Consider the following 12,283-nt stretch of genomic DNA (forward strand, 5'->3'; position numbering starts at 1 on the left):
CATGCACATAGTATGTTTTAATTTGGTTCAACAGTGTCTATACATCCCCTAACATTTTCACCTTAATACCCTTAGCAGCCGTATTAGTAGTAGCATTATCAATATAAGGTGCATTAGTAGAAGCAGCAGTAGTAGTAGTTGTAGTAGTAGAAAAATAGCAGTAGCATTATTGCCTTTTGGTTAGTTCAACACCTCCTACTACAAGCCCTTTAAGTTTCAACTTCATACTCCAAGCTGTTCCTGGGATACTGCTAATTAGTCATTTTGCCAGTCTTCATGCCCACAGTGTGTTTTGATTCAGTTCAACTTCCCCCTTAATATTCCCTCAAATTTTCACCTTTATGCCCTTAGCCTTAGTTGCAGCAGTAGTCACAGTAGTAATAGCAGAAGAATTACTGGTAGTATCAGTAGTGAGATTAGTAGTAGAATTAACAACATTAGTAATAATACTAGTAGCATTTGTAATATGCACAAAATGTACATATTGTTTCTTGGTCAGTTTTTTTTGTCAGTTGAGCATCCACCTCATTAATCTTTTGAGGTTTCAACTTAATACTATAAACCCTAGCTATGATATTTTCGATATGCTCTTTTGATGACCTGGGGCCATATTGTGTTTAATTTTAGTTGGACTTTCCCCTCCAACATTTACTGAAGGTTTTACCTTATACTCTTAGCTTTATTATTATCTGATGAGCCAGGAGTACTTAGAACAGTTCTAGCAGCAGTAGTACTGGTAGTAGTTTTAGTAGTAGCGTGCAAATATTACCCTTTGGTCAATTGATCTTCCCCCGAAGTATTTCCTGAAAGTTCCAACTTAATCCCTTAAGCTATTCCTGACCTTCATACCCTAAATTTTGACCTTCATACCCTAAGCCTTAGTAGCACAAGTATCATAGTAGTTGTAATAGCAGAAGTAGAAGTAATAGTAGTGATGTATTAATAGTTGTAGCAACAGTGGTAGCAGTAGAATCAGCAGCAGCAAAATGATACACATATTACCTTTTGATGAGTTTAACATCCTTCTCATCAGGAGGCTTTAGCTTGATACGCTAATTCGTTAAAAAGATTTTGTTGATACACCCTTTTTATAATCTGTATCCACATAGTATGTTTTGATTTTTCTTAACTTTTCCCTTAGCATCTCCTCAGATTTTAATCTCAATATCTTCAGCCTTAATAATAGTTGCTACAGAAGCAGTAGTTGCGGTAGCAGAGGGAGTAGTGCTAGTAGTAGTAATTTTCGCAGTGATTGTAGTAGTAGCGTGCAAATATTGCCTTTTTGGTCAATTGATATTCCCCCTCATCATTTCCTGAAATTTCCAACTTAATACACTCTATAAATACCGAGTTACGCGTTTTGAAACCTCTACGGAAACAATGTGTTTTGATTTAGTTCAACACTCCTTTCAACATTCTCTGAAAGCTTCACCTGAATGGCCTTGGTCTTTTTGAACACCAAGTCAAAACATGCCTTTTTTCACAATAAAAAATACTATATTTAAACAATGGACGAATAGATTACAGCCCTTACCCAAAGGGCTGTGGGGATTGACATCTCCAGAAACATAGTTAATGGACCTTTCAACTATGTTGAACAAAATAGCCATTTCATAATTTTGATTTCACTTTTTTTGGAAACTAACGGATGTATCAGGAATGGCTGGGGGCCTCAAAATCACTTCTAAATATTAAAAAACGCACTGGAGCTTTCAATTTCCGTCATATTCAGCGTATCGGAGAACTCTATTGTGAAGGTTTCAAGCTCTCTTCTGAAAAAATGTGGAATTTTGTATTTTTTGCCAGAAAAAAGATCTCGGATATTTCTTTATTTGTTTGTGTGTTTTGGTTATGGTATCAAGTTAATGGTTCTAGAAGATCGGAAGAGGACTCATTCGAACAGAACTTCAAAGCTGTTGTGCCCTTTTTAAGTGACCAAAGAGATTGGAGGACAGCTATCCCCCATCCCACGCTCTTTTTCCCCAAAGTCGATCGATCCAGATTTTGAGATAACCATTTTTTTCAACATAATCTAGAGGTACCATAAATACGTCTTTTTGGAAGACATGACCCCCTTCCCCCCACTTCCTGGGGACACAGGTACAAGTTCTGAAATTTGCCTATTGTTTATATATAGTATTTGTTTTCGGGAAATATACAGACATTTTTCTAGGGGATGGGGGGGGGGGTGATTTTCCACAGGTAGCAATTTTTGTGGGGAGGGAAATTTTCGGGGTTAACTTTCCTGGAGAATGGAGAATGTGTCAGAATTCCTTTAAGAATTTTTTTATTTGTCTTACTTTCTTTTTGGCAACAAAGTTTTACATTGGAGATGTTCCACAGGTATTCTCCGGGGAAAATTTTCAGCGGGGTCTGAATTGTCTGAGGGATTTCTTTTTTTTTTGGGGTGGGGGGTTCACAGAAAAAACTTTCAATAGATATTTTCCACCGGGGAAGGGGACATCCAGGGAAAATTTTCCACGGAGGAGGGATTAGCTGCATGATTTGAAAGACAATAAGAAATTAAATAAAAAAACAATTCTTGTTTGAAATGAAAGTATGGTAAGGAGAATTTTTTACGCGGAATCGTCCACAAGACATTTTCCGGGGGAATATTTAGCGAAGAAAGAATTGCCCAGGTGGGATTTACCTGGATGGGGGAGTTTTTTAAGCAGGAGGATCTTTCCAAGAGGAATTTGCCATGGGAAGGATTTTCCATGGAAAGGTAGGATGATTTCCCATTTTTTTTATTGAAAAACGATCAGGAATTAAAAAAAAAACGAGTTTTTTTCCACTGAATGTAAGGAGCAACATTAAAACTTAAGACAAACAAAAATTATTCCATATGCGAGGAAAGCTAACCCCTCTCAATACCCCGCTCTTTACGCTAAAGTTAGTCTTTTTGTCCCAATTCTTTGAGAATGACTCCTGAAACTCGAGAGCCATTTAATTAGAATCAGAAGCTTTTTTAGAAGTGCTAAAAACTTTAGCGTGATGAGTTGGGTATTGAGGAAGGGCCCCTTATGCACGGGATCATTTCTGGTTGTTTTAAGTTTTAATTTTACTCCTTAATTTTAGTTTACAAAATTCGTCTTTTTTTTTATTTAATTTGGTAATTAGATGTTCAACTCCTATAACTTGTTTCTTTGTGGCAAGTTTGAAGAAGAAACAGAAGTATCGAGATGATTAATTAGAGGGGGAAATTGGGAGATACAGTTGGCCTAGAATTTTTTTTTTATAGCATTGTCAGTCCCTACCAATAAGCCTAGCCTCCCTTATGATATATATGTAATATATTCGTCAATGCTCAAAACCACAGTTAGTAAACTCCAATTAGAATAAGCCTGAGGCCAACAAGTTTTTTTTAGTAATACCGAGATGTAGCTGACGTTATATGAGCCAATCATATTTTTTCATAGAACTGTCCATTCTATCAGCAAATTCTAAGTAAAACCTGATTAGCTTAAATCAGCGCTAGCTATTTCATGGTATTGGTAAGATATCATTTTGAATGGGCCTCTACCGTTTTTAATATTAAAACTTGGGGTCTTGTAATCTGCAACTATGAAAATATATAGATACAAGCCAACATTCATTATCATTGAACAAGAAAAGACATATTTTGGACATGAAAATTTATTTTAAAAAGTAAGTAAAAAAATGGAATGTAAATTCACCAGTAGCCACGCCCACGACCATAGCCATATCCACCATAATAGAGGCTATAGAGACCTCTTCTCAATCCGAACCCGTAGCCACCATTAAGTCCACCGTAACCATAGCCAAGGCCTGCACCATAGCCAAAACCATAGCTTGGAAGGAAGGATTCGCTTCCTTCAATGTCTGTGGCTTCCTTTTTTTCTTCTGATGATGCGCAGAAAGCAATTGCGAAAAGGGCGAGGAGAACCTGAAAAAAGAAATTAATTAGTGATGGTACAGATTTTACCGTTTTTTGCAATAAAAATGAATCTCTTTATATTTTCTGCAAATTTTTGTATATTTTTGGAAGTATATTAGGGGAAATAAGATTATACGCTTTCCAAGTCCATATTAATAAAATCCCTTGAAAAGGAACGACTATGTGGGAAATATCCCACGTAAATAATTGTACTCATTGTTTGACCATGAAAAGTGTTTAATTCTGGAGGCAGTTATGTTATCAAACAGTTCGTGGTAACGAACTGTAAGTAAGGAGCGACCCGGCTCAATGGTAACAGAAACTCTATAAAACGGAATTTTGATACCAATAGATACATCAAAAGAATCAGATTTTAATTTTGATTTCAAATATATAAGTTTCATCAAGTTTGATCTTACCCATCAAAAGTTAAGCGCCTGAGAAAATTTGGCTGATTTTAGATAAAAAGGGGGAAAGAACCTCTAAAAGCAATAGAACCTTAATGAAAATCATAGCATCATATTCAGCGTATCAAGGAAACCTACTGTAAAGGTTTCAAGCTTCTATCTACAAAAATGTGGAATTTTCCATATTTTGCCAGAAGAAAGATAACGGATGCGCGTTTATTTTAATTTTTTTTTGTTTTTGTTTTTTTTTTTCCAGGAGTGATCGAATCGACCCAGTGGTCCTATAATATCGTGGGAGGGCTCATTGGAACGAAAATTAAAAGTTCTAGTGTCCTTTTTAAGTGACCAAAAAAATGGAGAGGAACTAGGCCCCCTCCCATGCTCATTTTCTTCCCAAAGTCACCCGATCAAAATTTTGAGATTTCCATTTTGTTCAGCATGGTCGAAAATCTAATAAATATGTCTTTTAGGATGACTTATTCCCCCACAGTTCCCAGGGGAAGGGCTGCAAGTTATGAACTTTGCCCATTGCATACACATTGTATTGGTATTGGGAAGTATACAGACATTTTCAGGAAGGATTTTTTTCGGGTGAGGGGGATGGAGGAGGGGTTACTCGGGAGAATCTTTCCGTGGAGGATGTTTCTTTGGGGTAAGGGATATTTCTATGAAGGGGACGCTGGATTTCCAAGCATTATTTAAAAAAACGATCAAAAATTAAATTTAAAAAAAACAACTTTTTTCAACTGAAAGTAAGAAGCAACATTAGAACTTAAAACGAACAGAAATTATTACGTATATGAGGGGGTTCTCCCCCAAGTCAATACCTCGCTCTTTACGCTACAGTTTTGTTTTAGTGCTTTCAAAAGAGCTATCTATTCTAATTAAACGGCCTTTGTGATTCACGGGTTTGTGAATTGAAATTTTTTTCAAATTTTAACGTAAAGAGCGCGGTTTTGACTAAGGGGAGAACCCCTTCATATACGTAATAACATATATGTAATAAAAAAAAACAATAAAAAAAAACAAGCGATACAGCTCGATAGTAATCGAAACTTTTAAATACGGAATTTTGATGTTAATAAATATATCAAAAGAAGGGGCTAATAATGCTGATTATAAATATATAAATTTTATCAAGTTTTAGTATTACTCATCAAAGGCTACGAGCCTGAGAAAATTTACCTCATTTTTTAAAGAGGGGGGACACATCCCCTACAAGTGAAAGAATTTTAATGAAAATTACACCGTCAGATTCAGCGTATCAGAAAACCCTATTACATAGGTTTCAAGCTCATATCTGCAAATATCTGCAACTTTGTATTTTTTTTCCAGAAGAAAAATATACGAATATAGAAGTTCGTTACGTAAGTTAATTTGTAAATTACGTCAGAACCAAATTTAGAGACAGCAATTTAGCAATGGGCTTTATGAAAGGGGCTGTCGTCTCCTCAACGCCTCGCTCTTTACGCTAAAGTTTTTTATTGTTTTTAAAAATAAAATTGTGAGACAGAGTCAAACTTTAGCGTAAAGAGCAAGGCGTTGAGAAGGGGAAAGCCCCTTTCATATACGGAATAATTTCTGTTCGTTTTAAGTTTTAATGTCGCTCCCTACTTTCAGTTTAAAAAAACTTGTTTTTTTTTTATTTAATTGAGACGAGAGGGTAAGATACAATTGCAAGTTCAGCGTGGCAACTAATCACTGTGCCAACAACAACAATTGTGCGAATAACAATTTTCAATAAAAAACATAATAAACTCTTTAAATTGAAAAACAGTTGCAGCTCATAAATATGTTGGGGTGGGGGGTATTTTTCAAAATCTAAGTGGAGGCAATTTTGGTGTTTTTTTTTTATATTTTTTTGATGAAAATTACAAACCAAGGCATTTTCAATGATAAAATCCCAAAGTGATTTTTACTGAAACCTAGAGAATGGAATATAGGGATAGGGTGGCATATGTCCTCTCTCAGTTCCGAAAAATTTAATGTTTCCCATTTTCTTTAAAAAGAAAACTGAGTGAATTTCCTGTAACTATAACGAGGACTAACTAAAAAAACAAAGCGGCGGGTCGGGGGGAGGGGGTTAACTGGTATTATCTCCCACTTTTAATGTATATTTTTCTTCTTCTAAGCTTCTAATTGATTGAATATCCTTGAATTTTTTCCGATATCACTTTGGTCTTCTTAAGAATGACAGGTTTTTGCAAAGTGTATCAATGTGGCGCAAACTTTTGTAGTATAGAAATTAAATTAATACAAATAATAGTCGGTAGCGGTCTCCTCTTCCTTCCCTCTCCCAGCTTTTTACCAAAATCACTCTAAAAGACTGCTGGTGGTGGCGGAGGCTACATGGTTAGCACACGTTTAACATTTCTAGAACTGCAAACTGGCAACAGTGTCAATAAAATAACTATCAACATTATCTAGCGTTTGGTGGAACTTGGAACGGTAGTTGTATGATATAGCCCCTACCGCTTAAGTTGTTCATTCATTGACGCATAATAGACCCAGTTTATTTCGTTAGTTTCTTTCAGCTTATTGTGAGACAAGACAAACGTAAGTGACACAATAGATGGAAAATTTTAATTTGGGTTATAAAGTTGCACATTAGAAGGGGGGGGGCAAAATATTTGGACAATGTGAGGTTAGAAAGCAATTCTTACTTCATAATATGTAGAATAATTTTACCTAACACATTAGGCATGCAGACCCACTATACTTTACCCCCCTCTCCCCAATTTGCAAATATATAACTCAAATTTGTGTCTAAAGTATTATATTTTTATCATCCTTATTGGTATATTTCATTAGGATTGAACATCAGAGAAACATATTAAAAGAATATTAGGTAGGGGCTATATCATACAAGCACCCTTGACATTTTTCCAGTGATATAATAAGAATAATTAATTTAACTAGTGTAATTGCCAAAATTAGTTTAGTAATAAGCGTGCGATCTCGCATTCTGACAGAAAACGATTACAAAGATTCGAAAAAAATGCCAAGTGTCCCCAGATGCTAGATGGTGTTGATATTTTTGTTGACATTTCATTGGAACGGTCCATAGTTTTTGGAATGATACTCCCCTTTGCTTGGTTCATGCACATTTCCTTATTCTAATACCCTGTTTGAGATCAAGTTTTGTGACCGTTTAAATCAGAGAATGTAGTATTTTAATAATAAGATGAGAGACGATAATTAAAAAGTTCGTCTTTATCTCAGAACTGACTTAGCCTGATGCCTGCATCCTTAGCCGTAATCAAGTGTTGTGTGATTAGATTAGAGTTCCTAGTTTTAAAAGTTCATTAGTAGAAAACATAGAGTGCATGAATTTAATCGACACTGGGAAAAAAATAATGGTGATTTAAAACGACAGTAAAGAGTCAGTAGTTCTATTTTTTTGAGACTTACAAATATTTTCATCATTTTTGGTCGTTCAGGTAATTAAGTTTTATAGAAAACTGTTTCCGTTCTAATGCAGAAAAGGTACTTTTCGAGGACTTAACATCGCTAAAACACACACTATAGTTTCAACGCAGTACCCATAATTTTTGCACAGACGCCCTTTCGACAATAAGGATATAGATGGTATATTTTGATTTAATTTTACATTCCCCCCAGCTTCCCCCGAAGTTTTCAATTTAAAACTAAGCTCTTGAAATATTCCATCTGTGCCTTTTGACAACATTCATGCACATATGCGTCTCGTTTTAGTACAACATACACCCACTTTAAAGCCCTTAGCTGCTTCAGAGATATTGCAGATGCGCCCTTCCAACGACCACATTTAGTTAAAACAACCCCCTTAACATGCCTTGAAAGTTTCACTCAATACCTTTGGCTATTCCTGAGATTCCACAAATACACCCTTATGACAAACTTGAATGCATATAGTGTCTTCTAGATGAGTTCAACATCCCCAGTAACATGCTTTGAAAGTTCAAACGTAACACTCTTAACTTTCCCTGGGAAATTGCAAATTCGCTCTGTTGACAATCTGGATAAACATAGTACCTTTTGGTTCAGTCCTACACTCCCTCAACTTCTTTTGAAAAATAAAACTTAAAAAGCTATTTCCTGTGACATTATATAAGGGGGTGTTTAGCTATAAGTGCCCTCAACTTTCCCGGGAAAAGAAACTGAATACCCTATTTTATGGGACAACCTGGATGTCACAAAATAGGGTGTTAAATAGGGTACATGAGACAACCTAGACAAATTTTATTTAGTTCAACGGCAGTAGTAGGAGCAGTAATAGCAGTAACAATAGTATTAGCCCTTAGAGTATCAACGTAATACCCTTCACCGTTCCTGAGATATTACTGTTACACCCCTTTGACACCCTACACACACAAAGAGTCTTTTAATGCAGTTCAACTTACCCCTCAATATGCACTGTTAGTTCAAACTTAATGCCCCATGCTGTTCCTGTGATATAGCTGATGCGCCCTTTTGATAACCTGCGTCCACCTAGTGTGTTTCAATTTAGTTCAACACACACCTCAACATTCCCTGAAGTTTCCCCTTAATCCCCTTAACTTAAGTAGTAGAAATAGTATTCGTTGCAGTTGACTTTTTACTTGACTTAATGCTCCTGCTGGTGGTCCAGCGTAGAGAGACACGTGACTCTTCGCCTCCATTCGGAATGGTCTTGTGCAAGCGTGACTGCTTCTTGTATATCAGTGCCGATCACTGAGAGGTACTGGGTGAGGCTGTCCCTCCATCTGAACCGGGGCCTTCCCCGGGGGCGCTTCCAGCCATGCGCAGGGGGATCAAAATTGAAGAGAGTGATGGCGGGTGTTTCTGCTGGCATGCGGACCAAATGGCCTAACCGCCGTAGGGTTCGTGCAGCGACCTGACAAGAGTTGGGGGTCTGATCTGTTAGTGCCAGTAGTCGGGTGTTCGAGACGAAGTCGTCCCATCAGATCCCTTCAATACGTCTCAGGAACTTTGTTTGGGCCACGTCTATGGCATCACGAGCAGAAGCAGCAGCCGGCCAGGTCTCAGCACCGTAGAGAAGGACTTGGGTCACGGTCGTGTTGTAGATCCACATTTTTGTTTTTCGGCTGATGTTGGGCTTTGACCACACTGAACGGCATAGTCTTGCCGTAATTGATGCGGCTTTTCTGATGCGCGACTGAACTTCAGTTTCGACTGAGCCGTTTTCCGTGATGACAGATCCAAGGTAGGTGAAAGACTTGACAACCTCGACGGTGTGTTCTGATACGTTGAATGCATGTGAGTTGGCGGTGTTACCTGCGGAGTCAACGATCATTATTTTTGTTTTCTGCCAGTTAATATGTAGTCCCACTTTCAGGGCTTCTTCCGACAGTGTGTTGAGGGCTTCTTCGAGTTCAGCTGCAGAAGTGCATATGGGAGCAATATCATCAGCGAAGTCGCAATCGGCTAAAACTATGTCGCCATACCTTAGTCCGAAGGGAAGCCGGTTCGTGGTTCGATCCATAACATAATCAATCACTGCGTTGAACAACTCAGGAGCAGCAGCATAACCTTGCCGTACACCGCTATTTATTTCAAACAATTAGGTTCGAAGGCCATTAACTTGGATAGAGCTTTTTGTACCAGTTCAGAGCGCCTTGAAAAGGCAACAGTGTTTTTCCGAGAGATCTGTTCGTTCTAGTATCAGTCAAAGAGACTCACGGTCGAGCGATTCGAAGGCTGCTTTAAAGTAAACAAAGGCGAGGTATACTGTACGCTGGAACTCACAATCTTTCTCGATGACCTGGCGTACGGTGAAGATCTGCTCGGTCGTGGATCTGTTCGGCATGAAACCTGCTTGCTGAATCCGGCGGCACTTACGGATGAACTGGGTACTTCTATCTATCAAAGTCATTGCAAATAATTTGCCGGGAACCGACAGGAGGGTGATTCCTCTGTAGTTGGAGCAATCACCTCGACTACCTTTACGCTTCCATAGGGGGAGGATTATCCCTTCCTTCCATTCTTGTGGAATCAGTTCTGTTATCCAAACGAGGGAAAACAGCATATGCAGCCATAGTAGCATCGGCGGTCCTGCGAATTTTAGCAGCTCTATGGTGATCCCACAGGTTCCTGGTGCTTTGTTGTTTTTCATCCTCCTCAGAGCATTCTGTATCTCTTTTACAGAGGGGGGCTCAGGCTCTGGGAGATTTTCGCTTGTTGTTTGCTCAGCGGATGCGACTAGGTCGGGATCGACGTTGACTCTGTCGGCGTTCAGCAGCTTTGTGAAATGCTCCTTCCATCGATCAAGCTGCGTGGTTTCATCTTCGAGCATTACGCCGGAGGTGGATTTAACTGCTCCTATCTTTGGAGGTTTCTCCTCGCTGAGGTCTCTGACATGCTTGAAAAGCGACATGATGTCACTTTTTCGTGCTGCGTCTTCTAGATCATCAGCTTTTTTGTCAACAAATTGTTGCTTGTCTCGGTGGATAAGTTTGTTCCTGACCCCGTTTAACCGTCTGTAGGAGGGCGCATCTCCGGCCAGCCACCCTTTTCTGCGTTGCTCAATGATTTACAAAGCTTTTTGCGAGAGCCAGGGCTTTTTTGAGTACATATTTCGACCGACGGTCTCAGTGGCCACCTCTAATATATTGTTTTTGTATGTCTGCCAAAACGTGTCCGGGTCAACAAGGGTGTTCAGGCATTCAAATCTGTTCTGGACTTCAACTAAATACTTTTGGCGGAATTCCTCGGTTTTTAGTTTCTGAGTTTCCAACTTTGGTTGGCGTCGTTCTGTAGGCTGGGCTTTGAGTCGTAGACGGAACTTCGCAGCAACTAATCTATGGTCAGTATTCCCGATCTCGGCGCAGCGATAGGTTCTGCAGTTTGTGACTGATGACCGCCATCTTTGGTTGACAATAATATAGTCGATCATCTTTCGCGTGCGCTCGTCATTGCTATACAATGTTGACTTATGAATGTCTTTCCTGTGAAACAGGGTGTTTGTACTGACCAGTTCGCGCATGGTGCACAGCTGGAGGAGTCGGGTCCCTTTTTCGTTCAAAGAATCAGGGGTAACAGGACCAATTACAGATTTAAAAGCTCCGCTGGGGTCAGATACAGTTGCATTGAAGTCGCCTACCACGACCAAAACATCGTGAGAGGAAATCCGAGAGAGAGCAGCTGTCAGAACCAAGTAGAATTTGTCTTTCTCATCCGTTGGAGAGATATTCGTTGGTGAATAGCACACAACAATCGTCATCTTCCCGTGTTTGTGGTTGAAGCGGGCAGTGAGTAGTCTATCTGATATTGGGTTGTGGGATATGAGGCATTTTTTTGCCTTCTTGTTTAGAAGCAGGCCTACGCCACTGCTTCTACTAGAAGTTTGGCCTGACCAAATCATCCTGTAATCAGAACTGGCAATTTCTTCTTCGCCTGATCCCGTCAAGTGGGTTTCTGTCATTCCAAGTATGTCAATCCCACATCTCAACATCTCAAGCCCTAGAAGGTCTTTGGATCCGGGGTTATTCATGGTTAAAACATTCCAGGTGGCTACTCTAAGCCCATCTTGGTCAGCAAGCTTCAATAGATGGCTGGGGACGTGTCGAAGTCGTTGGGAGTTAAAACGAATAGTATCCAAGGCTTGAGTAACGTTTTTTTTCATTGGAAGTGTTTTCAAGAGGAGTGTCACAAGCCCAACTGTCCCTAGGCCTGGGTTCTGATTGACACTAGGGAAATCCTGGGCAATGAGAGACCCTGAGTTGGGCTCCACCTGCGCCCATGAGGTTGGGGCAGTAGTAGTGATATTAGTAGCAGTTCTATTAGCAGTAGTATGCATATAGTGCCATTTAGGTTAGTGCAACAAACTCTAAAGATACATTAAAAGTTTCAATTTAATCCATAAGCTAATCCTGGGATATTTCTGATACATGCTTTTGGTAACCTACAAGTATGTAGTGAGCTTTGATTTAGTTCAACGTTTACCTCATTATTCCCGGAGAGTTTCACCTTAATATCCTTAGCCTTAATAATAATAGTA

The 12,283-nt window shown here is 39.0% G+C and overlaps 2 protein-coding genes across 2 annotated transcripts in view; one reads left to right on the forward strand and one right to left on the reverse strand.

The window, feature by feature from the left end:
* The window catches only part of LOC148941523 (ras-related and estrogen-regulated growth inhibitor-like protein), a 387,592-nt gene that overhangs the window by 196,146 nt on the left and 179,163 nt on the right, over positions 1-12,283 (forward strand). The gene's annotated exons all lie outside the window — the stretch shown is intronic.
* LOC148941531 (uncharacterized) lies at positions 3,674-7,731 on the reverse strand. Its single transcript, XM_089104348.1, has 2 exons — positions 7,717-7,731; positions 3,674-3,907 (listed from the first exon to the last, which is right to left on the reverse strand). Exons 1-2 carry the CDS (start codon positions 7,729-7,731, stop codon positions 3,674-3,676), a joined length of 249 nt encoding a protein of 82 aa, XP_088960474.1.

The sequence above is a fragment of the Artemia sp. Qi Xiang Cuo genome, chromosome 18 (genome assembly GCF_049724085.1).
Source record: "Artemia sp. Qi Xiang Cuo chromosome 18, ASM4972408v1, whole genome shotgun sequence".
In the NCBI taxonomy this organism is placed as follows: Eukaryota; Metazoa; Arthropoda; class Branchiopoda; order Anostraca; family Artemiidae; genus Artemia; species Artemia sp. Qi Xiang Cuo.